The following is an 18,938-nucleotide window of genomic DNA, read 5'->3' on the forward strand; positions in this document are numbered from 1 at the left end:
TAATGTATTCAAGTACCCGGGAATGTGTGCTTTCAGATTCCCATTTGATGGCTCAGTCTGTGATGATAAGTGTTCGCTATTATTTCTTTAATTTATTACATGTAAATTAAGAAAAACTTAATTGTCAGCTGTTGATCCCTCCAAAGGGGATTATTGTTTTTTAATCCTTCTGGCAGGATCCATAGACCTAAATACTCTATTAGAGCATTCAGCTAGCTAGCTAACTTTAATAAAAGTCAGACGCATGTAAGACTTCGCAATAAATTTCGCACAGACTATTCAGTCAATGTGTCACGTTGTGCAGGGTAGCTAGTTAGCTATAGCTACTGACACATTGATTCTGTTTAAAAATTTCGCCTTCCCCGCCGCTATTAAGCTATAGAAAGTAACTAGCTGGTATGTCGACAGTATCTGGCTGGCTGAAGTTTAGGAAAAACTTCGGTGGTGTAGGAATCTTGTTAATCACAGGCTGCCTATATACATCACGTGACCTGACAACGAAGAGAAAATCCACAATCGAAAGTTCACTGTAGTAGCCCACCAAATACAAGCCGGTGGCCATGACAGAGAACAAGAGTGATCTTCAGTAAGTGTCAACTTGATTGTGGTATATTTATTCTTAGACTGGTCCTGTACCCAAGATTGTAGTAATGTATATGTAAACATTGTGGTATTTACTGGTACCTGCATGTAGCTACTAGTCTTCTATCAGTAACACCATCTGTTTTATATGGGTGTACTTATTACAACCCAGTCACTTAGTTTATGCCACCAGCATGTAGCATGAACTACAGTCACCCAATGTCAGTAATGCTAGTCTCATGAAGCCAGGCCCTATTTCTCCGTAAGCGAGACTACAGCAACACTGCCTGATAATTTTGATGGTATGGGGCCTAGAGTAGGAGGATGTTTTTTTAGGGGAAAACATCCTAATGAACAATGGAGAAGTTGCCAGAAATTCTGGTAATCATGATCTTCCTAGTTTCATCGTATTCTTCATCTGACAACCTGCTACGTGTACAGATGTTCTAGGTTTAATATTGTTCCTCCCTTGACAATATGAGACCAAAGATGGTTTTCAGTGCAACTTATTTAAAGCTACAATTAGAGGTATGAGAAGAGGCATGCTGTTCCCTACAATGGCATTGATTATGACATTAATATGATTTACGTAGTCTTTTCACTTGTTCAAAATTGTTAGTGCTAGTCAACAACTCTTACAATCGTGACAAATTGTTAACCTTGTCCATCAGACTTTCAAGTGCATCCTTGTCAGTTATGCTTCTTAAGTGTCAGCTGCCCATTAAAATCAGGTCAAAGAGCGTTTAAGTGCTGCTAAAGTATATTTCATAAATGTTTCATTCAAGCCTGAGAAACAAAACTGTTTATTGTTGTTTTGTCTGGCATGTGAAGAGTTATGCACAACGTATTTGACGTATCGATATTGCTTAACCAGAAGGGTTTTTGAACAACCTAACTATGTAATAATTTTTATGTAGTGGTTAAAACATGTCTGCCCTCCTCTGATTATGGAAAGTGTTGCTATGGTTAATAACCAGGTTATTTGTGCTGAGCTACACATTACTCTCCATTTTCTGCTATGTTCAGCCCATTACAAATGAATAACAGTATGAGAAATGCCTCTGCTAGCAATCCAGTCACTACAAAAATATGGACAATTTCTGTTATAAATGTGATAGTCGTCACATGGAAGCCATAATGCACTTTAAAATCTTGTCAATGTGTAAAACACAAAGGAAAGCAGAGGTCATGATGCGTTCATTTTATGTACTGCAATATGCCGGTAAAGTAATGTCTAATAGTTAAGCCGTCTTTATTGAGTTACACTGATCTAAAGGAATTAGTCAGTCAGTTAGTCAATCAGTAGGAAATATAAAGTGTTTTAAAATAATTCATTGGTAATGTTTTGGGTTGTGCTGTATGTTTTAAAGGATTGTAAGCTTTTTATTAGTGTAACAGACAACGAAACACTTTCCGAGAAATGAAGTGGAAAATTAATGTTTTTAGAGGAATTTGAATCCATGTATAAAATTGCCTTCCAGTAAATGAATTGGTTGTAGTGGAATAACTGAGTGTACAGTAGTTATATAGACCCCCAGTGTAATAAGAGTGGCTGACTGTTCTATTAGAATATCTCAATCTTTAAATACAAAAATGCTTCATACTTTTTAATCTTAATTGCAATAATGCAGTGTTATGTGTTCAGGTGATGGGAAACAAGTAATTGGTATATTTTGGTCTAACCAATACTGCCACGGCACCACGAAGGTATTGTGAGGTATTGGGTGATATTTTTGTGGGAAGGTACAAACTTACTATACAGTACTATGATTAATAGTCATCAACTGTACAATAGAGTCATATGAAAATGAGAACGCTTGTATAGTTACAATAGTCCTTGATACAAAGCTTAGTATATTCCTGTACAGTGTAACCTGTCTAATCCGGCCACTTCAAGTCCAAAATTTATTGCTGTAATAGGCAGGTGGCTGCTTTAGAGTGGTCGAATAGAGTATAAAATTCACGTTGGAAATTTTAAGTTGGCCTTTATGGACAGGTGGCATTTATAAACAGGTGACCACTAAGACAGATTTTATTGTATTTAGTCTGTCCTTTTGTTGTTTGACAGGTATTGTTGTTTGGAATGCAGAAAGTAGAAGAATCAATGGAAGCTTGTTTGGTGTTTTGGTGAGTAAAAATGAATTCCTTTATATGGTAAAGTAAACTACTATTTTATTATTTCCCTATACCACATAATATTATTACTTCCTGGTATCAAGCTATGCACCAGAATGTAAATCCTTTGTGCTTTTGTGAATATAGTTCAGAATGTAGACAACCTGCTCCAACCACCATGTAGTAGATTGCTTATCAAATTAAGAGGGTCATTAACACTTTCCCAAAACTGTCACATTTCATGATCACTTTGAAGTCTTCTATCCTTTAACTTCATACATGTTCTAAATAATTTTTTTTGTCACAAACCAGAAACCCAGAAACCAGTATGACGTGGCTCCTCCATACTCATATTATTATTATTCAGGGCTCCTTATAAGGTGTAATTTGACTTAGAGTTTTAACATTGCAGCCCTAGTTCATTTTGAAGTCTAGATGGTGCCCACCCCAACTCTCCAACATACAGTGTAAGGATACATGATACTTGTACAACACCTATGTATCTTAAATGGCGGGATATTGTTTTCCAGGTGGTTTGATAGGCCAGCCATGAATAGTGAAATATTCTGTAATTCACCCTCGTTGCTGCTCAGTAAAGTTGAGATGTAAGAATCATATAATACAGTAGTATCAGTACCACTATACTGTAGGGATTATGAAGGTTTTGGTTTTTCTGTCCAAAAATATCACCCAAAAACTTGATGAGTAATGGTTGGCTGAAGGGAACCATTGGTCAGTTAATAATCAGTTAAATAAGAAAATAATATTCCATAGAATTGTTAACTTGTTGGAAGTGTTGTGGGTTGGCATTGGATAATACTGCCAAGCTGTTGTGAAGGATAAGTGAGGCTCTATGGGTTTAACTGTTTAGCCTCTGCCATATCATGGACTTACCTTTGTCTTCCTTTGTGTCCCACTCTTTCCTCCACTACCACGTAGGTGTTGATTTGCGGCTAGCATGTTGATGGCTTCCAGCTGGCTACCACATTTATTCTGTATTTCCTGTAGCAATCAACTGATGGTCCAGTTCCTTATAATATTATGTTGTTGTGTATCAAAACGAATGCACAGTATAGTAAAACACCTTTTGAAATGCATATGTAATTGCAAGTAGACCCGCATTGGTGATTCAGTTGAACTATCAGGCCAACTGATGCCATTTATATATTGACATACATGTCTGTGTACATGATGCATATGTCCTATGAAGTGGTAAATTGCATTTTTATGGAATGGTATAAGAATTTGTCCTATGAGGAAGAATTGATGATAATAAAATTACTAGGTGAAACTTTTGGGGGTAGAGGAAGTACATGAAGGATATGGTTATAATAGACTAAACTATTTGTGACCATTTCCTAATAGTGTTTAATTATTAACCTTTCTGACTGCCTAAGACTTTTACTAAATATGGTGATGAATTTATACAGTCAGACATGAAGTTAAACAAAAACATGTCAATCTGCCTTCAGGCATACACGGCTATCTGTTTGTCACTCATCGTGTTACAAAGTGCAAACAGAAAACAAATCCACAATAAAGAAGTAAATGGGGATCGAATACTAAAAATCTGTGGTAGTTTTTATATGAATTCCTGTTTGTATGCATTGGTTGGATGACAGTTATTCATAATCATAAAGATGAGTATCATGACACATGTCCATCCATGCATGCAACATTTACGTTGCTGTGTTGAGAAGGAATTTGAAATTGTCATAAGTTTTTGAAGGAATTAAAAGTTTATAGGAATCATGTTGTGGAACTACACATGTAGATACTGACATGTAGACACGTAGAACATTGAGAAATGAGGTGCATAAAACCAGTTTACATACAAACTGCAGTATATAATAAAATAAATTAAAATTAAAAGCAAGAAAACTGTAGCACAAGACTGTGTAGTGTTGAACTGTGTGACTGCTCTATTAGAGTAGTCATCTAAGCAAAGTTATTCTATTAGAGTCTATCTGTAATGCCTAGGTGCTCCGTCCACTATACATGTTGACAACACCATGACTAAGTTGATTTTTCAAAATGCTGACAGCTAATTCTTCAAGCATACAATGGTGTAAACTATATAATTTCCTACACAATCTTTAAAGCTCCACATAGATGAGTTCCCTAACTGACCAAAAAAATTAAGATTGAAAGCAGCTTTGTAGATACTGTACCATGGCAAATATTTCTACTGTGTGCTATGTGCCCTTTAATAAAAATGTAGATATCAAGTTACTGAACAGCTGACAGCTGTTGTTGTTGCTACAGAATACAATGCAGGATATAGGATAATTGATCCTTAGTGGTATGATGTATATGTTGGTATACTCTTGTCGGTAATGATTTTACCATCATGTGTGGTATATGAATGTGGTCCAATTTACAATGCAATCTCCTCCATAAAACCTCAACATCACTGTGCACATGTACAAGACATCTTAGTAACCATATTATATCATATGGGCTTGTAAATCATAATAACTGTACTGGGTTGTACTTCGGTATAGTTACAATGAGAATTGGGACGATGCTATGCCATAAGATTTCTGGTGATGAATCTAAGCATTGCTACGTATGTGTGTATGTGTGTGTGTGTGTGTGTGTGTGTGTGTGTGTGTGTGTGTGTGTGTGTGTGTGTGTGTGTGTGTGTGTGTGTGTGTGTGTGTGTGTTTAGTGGTCATGCCAAATAGAGCAGTAGTAATTTAAGGTTTCATTTTTTTTGTTGTGAATAATTCTTCACTCATTTATTAGTTTTCATGTACATACAAATGACAGCTGTAACATTTCTTGCACATAGCCTCGAGAAACTGAATCTTCACTCTATTGATTATAGTTGTAAACACAAGAAGATGAATATCAACATGGGTGCCTTGTAGACTGAAGCATACAAGTTATGGGTGACTTGTTGGAATGTAATCAATAGTGTCCAATGAGTGATTCATGCAAGTAAGAGAATGTTAACTTTTGTGGTTATTATATAGTCACAGTGTTTGATGTGGTACCACCAGAAAACATATTAGATTTTTTTAAATAGTGGGATTATGCTGTGAGATACCTACTGTTTACTCAAGTGCTATGCTTAACATCTAAACTGAGTTACTCAGTAGTACTTGAATTGTACCATTTGTGATGGCTGGCTTAGTCTTCTTTCCTGTTGTATTCACTGCATGATCATGATTGAATTGTTGAACCATTTATCTTGGTATAGGATGAAGTTAAAAGCAAGTTTCTAGATAGTTCAGTAAAAGTTCTGTGCTTTCATATTTTGTTTATACCCACTGTATAATATTTTTATTTTTGGCCATACTACATCCTGTATGAAAAAGGAATTTTACAACAGTGTTGTTAATGTAATTATGTAGTGAAACCTGTCCAATATAGTCAGGGACCTTGAGTTGTCAATGACATTTAATTTGACCTTGTTGTAGCTGCACAACATGTGAGTTAGATAGGTGAATATTAGTTATCACTCTTCTATATACAGGAGCTTATGAGCTACCAAAGAAGGCTTATCAATTCCTGGTTTATATTATGTAGTTGTCCTAGGAACATCGTGTATCTAACCTTTAACATTAATAAGTGTTGTTCTTTACTTAGGCCAGAGAAATACTTGAGGCTTTCACTCTGGCTATCACTACACTCTTATGCTTCCAGGTGACTCCATCAAATAATTTGGTGAGCAAGTAGTTATAGCAAGTATGTAGTCTCATGTGCAGTGCTTGGGCCCACATTGTTAGTGTGGTCCACTACAAGTAAAAGTTATGTCATTCTGTTCACCAAATATACATTGTTCAAATTTTCTGCTTTTATAGTAAAGCACATGTATAGTGTGAGCTTGATTGTCACACAAAACATTTTACACACTCCATCGTGTGCACAAAGTGCTGAGAAAGCTGTTATTAGCTAAGGCCACTTATTGTGGATTTTATGTTTCAAATCCCCTGCACACATTGCTATGTCTCACTGCCTAAATTTGGTTGTTATTATTAAGTATGTATTTCAACAGTCAAATGAAGCAACTATAAACCAGTATTTTGCTTGTAAAACCAGGTTCATCGTAACCACATAAATATACATATTTGGGACATGATTTTGGAAAGCCAACCATTTCAGTACAAAAACAATTTTAAAATTAACAATAGGCAAAAGACAGCTACACTATCTGGCTATTTCTTATCTTAAAAATTTTTTGGTTTATTTTCTGGAGCCAGACTTTTGAGTAATGCTTGGCTGAAGGGAATCGATCATTGGTCAGATAGTTATTCAGTTAGATAAGGAAATTATATTTCATAGAAACTTGTTGGAAGTGTTTGGGGTTGGCATTGGGTAATACTGCCAAGCTGTTGTGAAGGAAAAGTAATGTTCTATGGGCTTAAATGCAAGAAGATGAATATCAACATGGGTGCCTTGTAGACTGAAGCATGCAAGTTATGGGTGACTTGTTGGAATGCAATCAATAGTGTCCAATGAGTGATTCATGCAAGAGAATCTTAACTTTTGTGGCTATTTTTGTGGCTATTAAAATAGTCACTGTGTTTGATGTGGTACCACCAGAAAGCATTTTATTTTTAAATAGTGGGATCATGCTGTTAGCTACCTATTATTTTCAGGTGGATACGCATAGCATCTGAAGTTAGGGTGAAGCTAAAGCTACACAAATGGTTTCAGTAATCATTTAGCACTTTCATAATTTGTTTATACCCACTGTATAATATTTTTATTTTGGCCATACTACATCCTGTATGTATAGGGAAATTGTTAATGTAATTATGTAGTGAAACCTGTCCAATATAGTCAGGGACGTTTTGACCTTGTTGTAGCTGTACAACATGTGAGTTAGATAGGTGAAAATTAGTTATCACTCTTCTATATACAGGAGCTTATGAGCTACCAAAGAAGGCTTATCAATTCCTGCATGGTTTATATTATCTAGTTATCCTTGTATCTAACATAACAAGTTATACATACGTACATCATTTAACATTTTTGTATATAAAAGTGTTGTTCTTTACTTAGGCCAGAGGAATACTTGAGGCTTTCACTCTGGCTATCACTACATTCTTATGCTTCCAGGTGACACATAATTTGGTGAGCAAGTAGTTATAGCAAGTATGTAGTCTCATGTCCAGTGCTTGGGCCCACATTGTTAGTGTGGTCCCCTAGAAACAAAAGTTGTGTTATTCTGTTCACCAAATATACATTGTACCTCCAGTCAAATTTACAGTAAAGCACATGTATAGAGTGAGCTTGATTGTCATAAACTGTACACAAAACATTTTACACACTCCATCGTGTGCACAAAGTGCTGAGAAAGCTGTTATTAGCTAAGGCCACTTATTGTGGATTTTATGTTTCAAATCTCCTGCACACATTGCTATGTCTCACTGCCTAAATTTGGTTGTTATTATTAAGTATGTATTTGTCAAATGAAGCAACTATAAACCAGTATTTTGCTTGTAAAACCAGGTTCATCGTAACCACATAAATATACATATTTGGGACATGATTTTGGAAAGCCGATCATTCCAGCACAAAGACAATTTTAAAATTAACAATAACCACAAGACAGCTACACTATCTGGCTATTTCTTATCTTAAAACTTTTTGGTTTATTTTCTGGAGCCAGACTTCAGTAGATACTGTATGTGAAAAAACCACACATACAGTCCTCTAGTATTCTTGGAATGACTAGAGACAATATTATTGGCTTGGCTTTACCTGGAAAGTGAATTCTGTGTATTTTTGTGCTATTGCAGTGCAGCTAGAGCTTCCAGAAGAACGTAATTTGGCCAGGAACTTGCCATTACCAGCCTTATCCATTTTGAATCCTGGTGCCCACCCTGCCATCCCCTGCCCTACACACTCTTTGCTACTAATGAGACCAGTGACTGTACAAGACCGACATTCACAACTCACTTTCATACCTCAGTACTGTACTCTCCTTGATGTTGTCCTCAGTAAATTTCACAGAGAGGAACTCTATAAAACATTCTTCACTTCATTATTTTAAATTAGTTACCGAGTTTCACTGCACGGAATTGCTAGAAATTATGACTACCTTAAGCATTTATTTGAAACCTGGCATTATTTTTGTCTAAATGGGACCAGGAGGTTATATGAGACCAACCATAATTCAAGGCAATTGTTCATAGCATCGGATATTTTTAATTCCAAATGAAAGAAGATTCATATATGTAGTGAAGTTTTTGTTTTTCTTATTTGTATATAAACCTGCTTGTACAGTCAGACTGATAAGTAGTGTATGTGTGGTGTACTGTTAATATAATAGTAAATTTGTGCCCTACCAAACTCAACAACATTCAAGTTCATGGGAATACTAAGAATAAGATTTTGCATGTCTTTCATGCCAATGAAAAGAGCTCAGGTAATTTAAGTGTGGGTAACTTTTAAGGTGTATACATTTTCCAAGTGGAACAACATCACAAACATTTTATTATAGTACAGGTGAGAAGCTTGAAGTGATTTGATTTACAGTTGCATATTGAAATATATCCAAGTATGTAGACCGGAAAGCTACTACAGGTTCTGTCCACCAATGACAGCTATTTTGTATTGTACAATTACATTGATGATGTATTTCTGACAGTTGTGGTGTAGTACCTGCTAGCTGACTTTGCAATTAACCATAAACCCAATGCCTTCCCCTTCATCACACTTACTTACAGGTAGTGGGAGCACATATCCTGTTTGTAGTGTGGAATGTAAGAAGTTGTGACTTTCCTGATGTCTTGTGATCGTTGATAGCAAACAAGGTTGAGGTAGCTAATGATACATGGACAAGTGACTGTTTTGTGGATCTCATACAGTGTAAAGTGGTAGTGTAAAGTAGGAGTTGTGTATAGGTTCGGTTTTTTTTCTGCCTAAAATTATCAGTTAAACACTACCTGCATGACAACTTGGCAGTACTGGCAAGCATGATTCAGCAAAAATGAATGCTATAGGCTTAATTTTCTCTTTCGCTTGTCCCTGTGATGTACATTTTTGCCTAGTGTAGCAATTATAGTGGACTTACTTTTGTCCTTCTTTGTGTCCCATTTCTTTCTTCACTAGTGTGAGGTGTTAATTCATGGGCAGCACACCAATGGAGACAGGAATCATCCATAATTTTGTACCACGCCTCCCACATTTGAAGTGAGTGGATTGACTGTTCTTATACTGTTCTTCATACGTAACACTGTGTAACAGGCCAGACATAGCAGCTGAAAACAAGACTTATTTTTTTACAAATGTATTATAGATATAAAAGAATAAAAATTGCCAAGTTGGTAGCTTTAGACAGGTAGTGCGATGATATTTAGTGACCACTTATGAAGCAATACCTACTAACATTTTTAATCCTCTTATGTACTTTATTAGTGGAAATACCAATATTACGTAAATGGAGTAGTATATACATGAGAGATTGGTTCATGGTTGCAAATAGTTTATCCTTACCTCATTGAAATGTTCGTGATTTATTGTGTTAGGGTTTAAGAATCAGGAATGTGCCCACAACCAGTCAGTGTTAGGAATGTGCCTGATAGTTAGCGTACTTGCATGGAGGCATGGATACCACCTGATCTGTTGTCAAAAATATTTGGATATCATTTATAGATGAAATTCTGATTTGCAGCAGAGAAGAAGGTAACATTATTATTTGTTAAGGAAGTAAAGGCAATGTCTGTAACATCCATGATCTATAAATGATCTATAAATGAGACACAAAGGAGGACATACCTTTGTCCTCCTTTGTGCCTCATTTATCTTTGCTGACAGCTCAAGGTGTCAATTCATGAATTCGTAGTAGTACCACATGATGGCTTCTCTACATTTGTTACGGGAACTCTCCAAGATTTTCATTGCAGAGGTCCTTCTCATAGTGTTCTTTATTTGTAACACTGTGTAGCAGGCTGAAAGTAGCTGAAAACAAAGCATAATGGCCACATCACTTTTTCAGTAATCAATAGACAGGGAACTTGTTCAGATGAAAGCAATAATCCTGGTGCTATTATTTTTCTAATGTGGTATGTGCGGGTTCACCAGTCATGATAATGTTACAAAAAAAAGTGTAGAAAGAAAAATTAGGAAGTTAAGTTTAATTAGGGAAAAGTAAAAAAGTAGTGAAACAATTGAGGAGGTCACCTACACCTAAAGATATACTAGTGGACATTTAGTCCCTAATTCAGTCGTGGGTATAGGGATTAAACGTTCACTAGCATATCTTCAGGTGTAGGCTACCTCCCTTGTTTCACTACTTTTTATTTCTTTGATAATTTAAAATTCCTAATTTTCCTTCTTGTATAGTACAATAATTGCATTCTACTATGATAAAGCACTGTGTGTTTGTCCAAAATAAATGCCCAGTCTCAAAATGCCCTACTCATGTAAAGGTCAGTTCAGAAATTTTGTGAAGGAAATAAAGTCCACTATTTATTTAACATCCAGAAAATTTAACGCTATATTTTTCGTCAGAAATTTTTTGTGCATGTTCTGTATTGTATAATGGGTAAGTCCTGCAAAGCAAAATATTCATAACATGAGCATTGGGAGTTAAGATCGAGAAAGCATTCAGCAAAGTGCGATAAATATTTTCCTTTTCTATCAGTAAAGGTATTGAACATAAAATTGTGAAAATCGTGAATGTTTTCTTCATGGGACTTCCCCATTATGGAAGCATTGATTACCGTACAATAGTGTTTTCATGGAGATGCTGAGCTATATTCATGATTGAGTAGAATTTGTTCTAACCAAGTGATAGTAATCAGCCCAACATGCACAAGAGGGTTCCCCTTGTTTACTGTTCTGACAACTAACTGTTTGACTAAATTCATTATGGCTAGACCAATAAAACAACAGGAAAATCACTCTGTAAAGAGTATCCCCCTGGTCATGTGTGCACATGCAGGTCCATAACCACACTCTCATCAAGTTCATCCATACATTGGTTTACCTGTCTTAAATTCAATTCCTTATTCATCTTAATCATATAAGAAATTGTAGTGGACTATTTTTTTTTAAATTTGAAACAAGTTTGCAATTACTAGAAATCTTTCACAGTAGCAAGCAGGCGACATGGATAATTAGGACACCTTGCAGTACTAGAAACAGCAGTCAGACATTGGCCGACCAAAAATTCATTATGGTCAGACAAATTTTACTGTACACTTTCAATGGGAAAGGCTGCAAAAAATATTTGGTTCCAGAAATGCATGACCGATTTGTGGACTTTATTTCTAGCACTGCCTTGCTTTTTGGTTTAGCTCAAGTTAACCATTTCCACTGTATTCTGTTTGTCCTTACAAAAATATATGTATATATATATATATATTTGTTATAGCACTGAGCAGGATATAGATGCATTGGGTATATGAAATTATGAATATAATGTGTGCATGGTCATCCACTTCCAAGGCTATTCTCCTTTACTACCATTATGTTTCTACTGGCTACACTACTGTATTTTAAAATATGCTGTAATTAAATTTTTGTAATTTAAGAAAACGTTTAAAGTATGATGCGTCAAATATGACACAAAATTTTGGTTGCATTTATATAATTCCCTGTCTTGATTATAAGCTGGGTACTCCCAGCATACAGAGAAAATAAATGCCTGGTACATCAATGGAGTCTACTTTTAGTGGTTTAAAATTCTTTAGCTTGTTGTTGCTGCTACTGTTTCTTTGAACTCGTCAACCTTAAATTTAAAATTATTTGAGGGGATAAAGATGTACAAGTAACCGCATAAGTAATCCATGTCAGATTCGTGCACGCATCAAGATACTTAATTGTTCATGAATCGTTTTAGGTTTTGGTTTATGTAGTAATAACACTCTGCATAAATGTTCTCCATGCTTACAGGTGCCAACATTGTGCTCTACCACAATGTGAATTTGATTGATTGCATCACTTGAACCTGTCCAAAACAAACAGCAGGTCTCAAGCAAAGACCCTATTTGTTTAAAGGCCACCAGAGTCGAAGTAACTGGAAAGGAAAAAAAAGCCTATCTAGACTTTTTATAAAAATGGTACATACATGTGGTATACTGTTTAGTGTTGTTGGTATATGTGCTGTGTTGTAAAGTTGCTGGAGAGTTTCATTTTTTTTTGTTTGTGTAGATAAAATGATGTCTTGGATTTTCAAGTCCATCTGTTCAATGCCAAAGTAGGGATTTTCCCATATAAACTAGCTACCATCATTCATATTCCTTGTTTCATCACTAGAACCATACTTCATTTTATGCACTAGTTCATTGTTATAGCATAACTATGATATACGTGTCTATGATATACCATAGCATGCCTGTAACTGTTCATTAGAGTATCTCAATCTCACTGCTGAGCTATAAAATGGACGTGGTTGAATGTTGCTACTGATTGTAGCTAGGCTATTAAGGGTGGTGGTCATTCCACTTTAATCAGACGATGGCGGCATGCTATGGTATGGTTCTGTGCAATCGTTTTATAGGTGCAGCTACATGTATCTACTCCCTCTAGGCACTTCAAATAGTTTTATGACTTCTACTATGCTATGCTCCTCTAAGGAAAGTGTTGATATGGAAAATTAACACATTGGTATAGTTTCCTTGCATGAAGAAGAAGACAACTATGCAATTGAAGATAAAAGGAATGGCAAAGCACAGAAGGCATTCAGACACTTTCACATGCCACCTGTGAGCTGGTTATTGTGGCATGAAATGGTGGCCGTGCGCTTAGCCTCTAGCGTTGTGACGAGCAGGCAGGCAAACAGACCAAAATTAAGATTTTGGTGACTTAAAAAAAAAGAAGTAGTATCCAGCCATCTGTAAGTGTTTTCTTGTTTCAACACTGTAATTGATGTTAGATGGACTAAGACTATTCCATAAAGGTAATTCTTACCACGTATGATAATTCTATGATGGTTCTAGAGGCAGCATTGTGGGCATCACCTGTAATTTTAGGGGGAACCCCACTGAACAGTACTACTGTAATGTTTGATATTTAGTTGTGTATTTTCTTTTGTATACTTCAGTAGTATGTTCATTAGCAAAACATTCACAATGAGTCTATAAAACTTGAAGAAATTGACCTTATCAAAAGCATGTATAAAAATAGCAATTATTTTAAAGGTTATTTCTGTTGGAATAGTGGACTTTCACCATACCTACATACATAATGAAAAACAATATAAAACGTGTTTACAAATCTGACCTTAGCTTTCTGTTTGTCATGGATGGTAGGTGTCCAATATTCAACCACTACATGTGCTTATTATAAAATACAACCAGCTGATATAACATTTTGACCTGTTCAATAAGCCAAGCCACATTTTGACTGTTTCTGGAATTTAATATATGCAAAAAAATGTTATATACACATTGTTGCGAATTTCTGCCTATTTGTATATCTATCACACACATCAATCTTCCTACAGGACATACATATGTACGTAACTATAAGCCCTGTGCCATTTAAAACCATAGTTATCAAAAGAGGCTATTAAGAATCCAAGCTTCTAATGGGTTAATAAGGAGGTCCTGTAAGTATATTAGTGTATTTCTTATTAAATGAAGAAAAGCTATGGATAGATGGTTTTGCACTGGAGGCTTGTGTGCCACAAGGGTACAAGTACAAGTAAAAATTGAAACCGATACAGATTTTCCAAGCAGCTAAATGTATTTACCGCATGCTGTACAATAAAACCTGTTCATATTATTTGGTTTTATTGCATGTGGTTGAGAAACTTACCTCATTTGTATTGAACAGATTATTACATTAGACAGATAACAGAGATTCCATAAGGTATTTTAATATGTGTACTCACTATGCATCTCAAATGTGGAGGAGTCTATAATTTAACATGAAATATTTTGTCACTTTATTGGTTTTATATTTGTAAAGCACTACACAAAACAAAGTGATTTGCATACAGAATAATGACCAACCAAGGTCTCTGTTAATTTTAGTGCATCATCTGAGAGTCATATTATTGTACTTAGGTAGTAAGATTCTATTTATTATATTGTCGACAAGCATCTTCATATCTTCTAAATTTTATACTTGTACTGTATCAAGTCACTACATAAAACTTGCAGGTACAATATACATAAACTCATTGGTCAGGGTGTGGTAGTGTATCACCTCTGAGTAAACACTGTGGTCATTGCAAATCCCAGGGATTTATTATGTAATCTGATATCCTACTGTACTTGTCATCATTACATAATGGTTTGCAGGGGATGAAATATTATATAGTGCATTTTTCTTCAAAATTAGAAGTAATTATTTCATCACTATAAAACATAACCTCATGTATACATAATATAAAATTACAAAAATTTCTAAAGACAGTCTCATGCAAAAGTGATACAAGTGAATATGGTAATGATTTACATATATTTCAGGATTCTTTTGTTGTTTAAAAAGTGCATATAAAATTAAAGGTTGCTACATTTTCATTAGTCTCTTAAACACACAAACGCCTCCATTTGAGCAAGTAGCAATTTTTCCAACTTTGAACACATGTACATCAACTTCTGGATTACTGTATATTCTCAGGGGCTCTCCAATGGGTGATGGTGTCACGTAGTATGACTTTCCATTTATTGGGGATATGAAACAGAGCGAGAAATGTTCACTTGCAGCATTGTCTTTGTAAAACTCTACTTTTAGCTTAGTGTTAAATTCTTCATCCCCTGACTTTTGTAGCTGAAAAAAGCAAAAAAAATAAAATAAAACTTAATTACCAATAGTGCAAAGAGTTCTGAGTATGTATAAACAATATCTACATATAAAATGGACAATACTCAAAATACTAACCTCTAATGCTTCCCCATCTCCAATTCGTTTTACTCCAAGCAGTCTGCTATTGCTTCCTAGTCTTATGAAATATCCCTCCTTTTGTGCAAGATTTTTCCAGCTGAGCATTACTGTGTAAAAAAAGTCATCATAATTGTCATTACGTATGCGAAATAGATATATAAAATGACATTGCAATAACATGTAACTAGATATAGCTAATACATAGAACACGTAAAACTGCATACCATTTGCACTGCTTGGATCAGTGGTGGTCACAACATAATCATGGTCATTAGCACATACATATCGAAGACTGTCGTTTTCTTGTACCATCATATGTGCCTAATTGTAATACAATAATAGTGGCTGTATATAGATCACTTGTATATGTCGTACCTGATGAGTTTCCTTTGTACAACCAGTAAGAGAGATAAAATTTGTCACTGGTGTAGGGGGAGGCCATGAAAATATATGGTGTTCAATGGAATCATTGTTTTTCTTCAAAATCAATGAGATTTTGCCATCTGCACGTACAGATGGCATTGCATAATAGGTCACTCCTTTGCAGGTCTTAGACAGGGAGAAGTACGCATTTGATGATTTCTTATATCCTATCATCCATTGATTTAAAGAATCTTCTTTCTAAATGTAAAAGAAAAACTCTATAGTCTACATTATTCTGTGTAACACACTACACACACATGAACTGTACAGTGTTTATTGCAGTTGAACTATGTACGGAATGTTGTAATTAATCCACAACCACAAACCACATGTTGTCACAGTTTTTGGTACATGCAGTTTTTGCTATGTAACAATGATGTCCATACATACAATAGATGTGACTGCAAGTACATAAATTCATTTATACTCACTTGCTTATTTAGTAAGACAAGAGGTTCACTAATACTGTGAACTCCTACCACCATATTCTTCTCAATAGAACTATTCTCTAGTGTAGCGTAAGTTTGATCTTTATCTTGAACTCTTTGGGTGACTCTGAAGCACACTAAAATAGAACACAATGCTATGATAAAGAAGTATTCCTAAAGCTACTAGCACGTCCTACCCTGCATGCCACAATTATTTTGTCATACATGCCAGCAGATATGCACCAGCTCATTAGACTACCATTACAAGAATGCATACCGTTAACATTGCCCGGATCTTCAACTTTTTCCACGACTATAATGCGTCCTCGCGTGTTGCCTGACTGATTTTCTACTTGCATGTAGTATGGAGAACCTTTATATTGCACCATAATATTCCTCTGAAAAATACATCGCAGCAGATGATTATAGGTTTTTGGAGCATACTGACATATAACGAGAGACGTACAAACTACTTACTTCAAGACCGGTGCCATCGACGGCATCATAGTTAATATGAATAGTCAGTTCGAGAATTTCGTTCTCTTCTGAGGGCATGGAGTCATATCCTGGATCCGAGCCTAGATCACTATTTCGCCTCTGAGTCGCCTTGTGATGTTCTTCAGGGGCGGCCTGCTGCATTTGATTTACATTCGACGATGCCATAGCTATTTGCATGTAAGATATCGTGTGTTTTTTTTGATAGCTGCCCGGCTTTTTTATAGCATAGCCATGATCATGATAAACGTGATAGCTAGGTGCCACCCCCAGCGATGAGGGATTTTTGCGTTGTTTTCCCCTGACCGCAAATTACTCGAAATTACTGGAATTTGTGTGGCGTCTCATCCTATTCTTCCAACGATCATCTGGGTTGTATTCCTAAACTTTCTGATGTGTGAGCATCGTTGTATTCAAATCGAGTAGAATGGGCGCGTGGTCTTTGACCTCCGCGACATGTGAACGATCGCGATATTCTGTGGTTAGTAGTAGCTAGTAGCATAGGGCCATACCTATTTGAAAAGTTGTTGCTCGGACCCGACCGACCCAATTAAAGTTTTGCACGTATGTGACCCAGTCTGGGAAAATCGGGCTTATCGCTTATTTAAAACTATCGAGAAACGCCGGTTTTAAGTATTTAGTGTGTTGTAGCTCGCCAATGGTTGAAGCTATGTGTACCAAATTTTCACACGTTTTACACCAATTCCTAGTCTCGCGGCGCCCGACCCTAAAAAGAAGGTCTGGTGAAACTGTGCACAAAAAGTTTGGGCTCTGGAATGTTTATTGGATGACGTTTACCTGTTACGTAAGTGCACTGTTTACGTCACAACATCCATTCAACCAGATCCGCTTACAGCATCACCAAACTAATAGCGCTACTTTATTTATTCAACATTAAAATGAATCCAACAGAATTGTATGGCTATTTTCTCAATGAGTTTAAGCGGCAGAGTCACCGGATGTAATTAACCGTAAGCCGCGAATCTTTTGAAATGTACGCATTACATAATCAATTTGAAATGGAGCGATCTGATTGGAGCCTCCAACATTCCGGCAGCGCCAAACTTTTTGTACACAGTTTCACCAGACCCTCTTTTTAGGGTCGGGCGCCGCGAGACTAACCAATTCCTTACCTTCCAGAGCATCCACTGTGCAAGTAGCCAACAACTAAGTTTCCTGCCATTTTAGATAGTTTTTAAACCGAGGTTGACTGTATCAGGCGAGCTGCAAATTATTGGTTGAGAGGTGGGGGCCCTGGAAGGCGGGCAAGATGGTGTTCAAAAATTGAAAAGGAAGGCCAAGGGATGAATTAGGCCAAGTTTTGGGCCATTGAGGTCTCAAAACTGGCTAAAATGAAAGGGAATTCACAGCAGAGATACTTATTCAACACCACAGAGCTGTACAGCCACATACAGTCATCTCCAGGCTGACCAGAGCTCCATTAAGGCCATACACCACACGTACGGATCGCCACTGGGCTTAGGAAAAGCTAGTCTCGCGTGGCCAGACCCTTTCCGCGCAGCCGCTTATCGATTGGAAATTATAAGCGCCGCGCTACTTGTAGCGACATGTCTGCAGACAGTGCAGTAGCTACAAATATTTTATCTGTCTTGCATATATATTTTTGAAAGATAAACATTTCTGAAATTAGCCAGCTGTTTTTGTTGTTTTTTTAACCTACCAATTGACCCACTTTGTTGTAAATAAATTCAAGACTTTTCAAATAGGTATGGCCTAGATAGTATATGAAACCCCTAGATCTATGCTATCTAGTAGTCTGGCACCGCCTACAAAAAAGTAAGGGTCAGATACTAAACCATTAGTACCGCTCAGATTCGGTTTAATGTGTGTCAATGATGTGGCACACAAATCGCCTTGGAAATGCAATGCAAAGATGATCATCTGACGTAACCAGTTCCTTACTTTTTGCGGAGGGGCGGGCGGCACCAGTAGTAGTTTTTTTATTATAGCTCAGCACTGAAGATCTGACAACAACTTGTGCTATAGCCTTTGGATTACCTATGAACCTAACCTAATAGACAGAAATTGAGACAACTACACTTAGCTAGTGATAAGGTGAAGCAGAAAATGGAACAAAGA

General features: G+C 36.3%; 1 protein-coding gene and 1 long non-coding RNA gene across 7 annotated transcripts; one reads left to right on the forward strand and one right to left on the reverse strand.

Annotated features, from left to right (window-relative positions):
- The first annotated feature begins 498 nt into the window (after positions 1-498).
- Positions 499-16,723, forward strand: LOC136249389 (uncharacterized). Of its 5 annotated transcripts, none has more exons than XR_010698186.1 (8): positions 499-586; positions 2,651-2,709; positions 5,492-5,640; positions 6,292-6,369; positions 7,711-7,782; positions 9,766-9,846; positions 10,182-10,338; positions 12,553-16,723. It is a non-coding gene; the product is annotated as an uncharacterized lncRNA (long non-coding RNA). The 5 variants fall into 5 exon arrangements; XR_010698187.1 differs by having other exon boundaries at positions 6,292-6,348; positions 7,768-7,782; XR_010698188.1 differs by lacking the exon at positions 10,182-10,338.
- LOC136249388 (uncharacterized) lies at positions 14,943-18,063 on the reverse strand. Of its 2 annotated transcripts, XM_066041369.1 has the most exons (8): positions 17,972-18,063; positions 16,821-17,549; positions 16,621-16,741; positions 16,347-16,480; positions 15,868-16,113; positions 15,717-15,813; positions 15,490-15,599; positions 14,943-15,378 (listed from the first exon to the last, which is right to left on the reverse strand). In XM_066041369.1, exons 2-8 carry the CDS (start codon positions 17,016-17,018, stop codon positions 15,118-15,120), a joined length of 1,167 nt encoding a protein of 388 aa, XP_065897441.1. In that variant the 5' UTR covers positions 17,019-17,549; positions 17,972-18,063; the 3' UTR covers positions 14,943-15,117. The 2 variants fall into 2 exon arrangements, with proteins under 2 accessions (XP_065897441.1, XP_065897442.1); XM_066041370.1 differs by lacking the exon at positions 16,821-17,549 and having other exon boundaries at positions 17,972-18,054.
- Between the last annotated feature and the right edge of the window lie 875 nt (positions 18,064-18,938).

The sequence above is a fragment of the Dysidea avara genome, chromosome 3 (genome assembly GCF_963678975.1).
Source record: "Dysidea avara chromosome 3, odDysAvar1.4, whole genome shotgun sequence".
In the NCBI taxonomy this organism is placed as follows: domain Eukaryota; kingdom Metazoa; phylum Porifera; class Demospongiae; order Dictyoceratida; family Dysideidae; genus Dysidea; species Dysidea avara.

Coding starts and splice junctions, on each gene's coding strand:
- LOC136249388 (XM_066041369.1), bottom strand. CDS start 17,018: ATGCAAATAGCTATGGCATCGTCGAATGTAAATCAAATGCAGCAGGCC. Junction 16,742..16,820: donor TCGATGGCACCGGTCTTGAA/GTAAGTAGTTTG, acceptor TGTATTTTTCAG/AGGAATATTATGGTGCAATA. Junction 15,814..15,867: donor GTACAAAGGAAACTCATCAG/GTACGACATATA, acceptor TATTACAATTAG/GCACATATGATGGTACAAGA.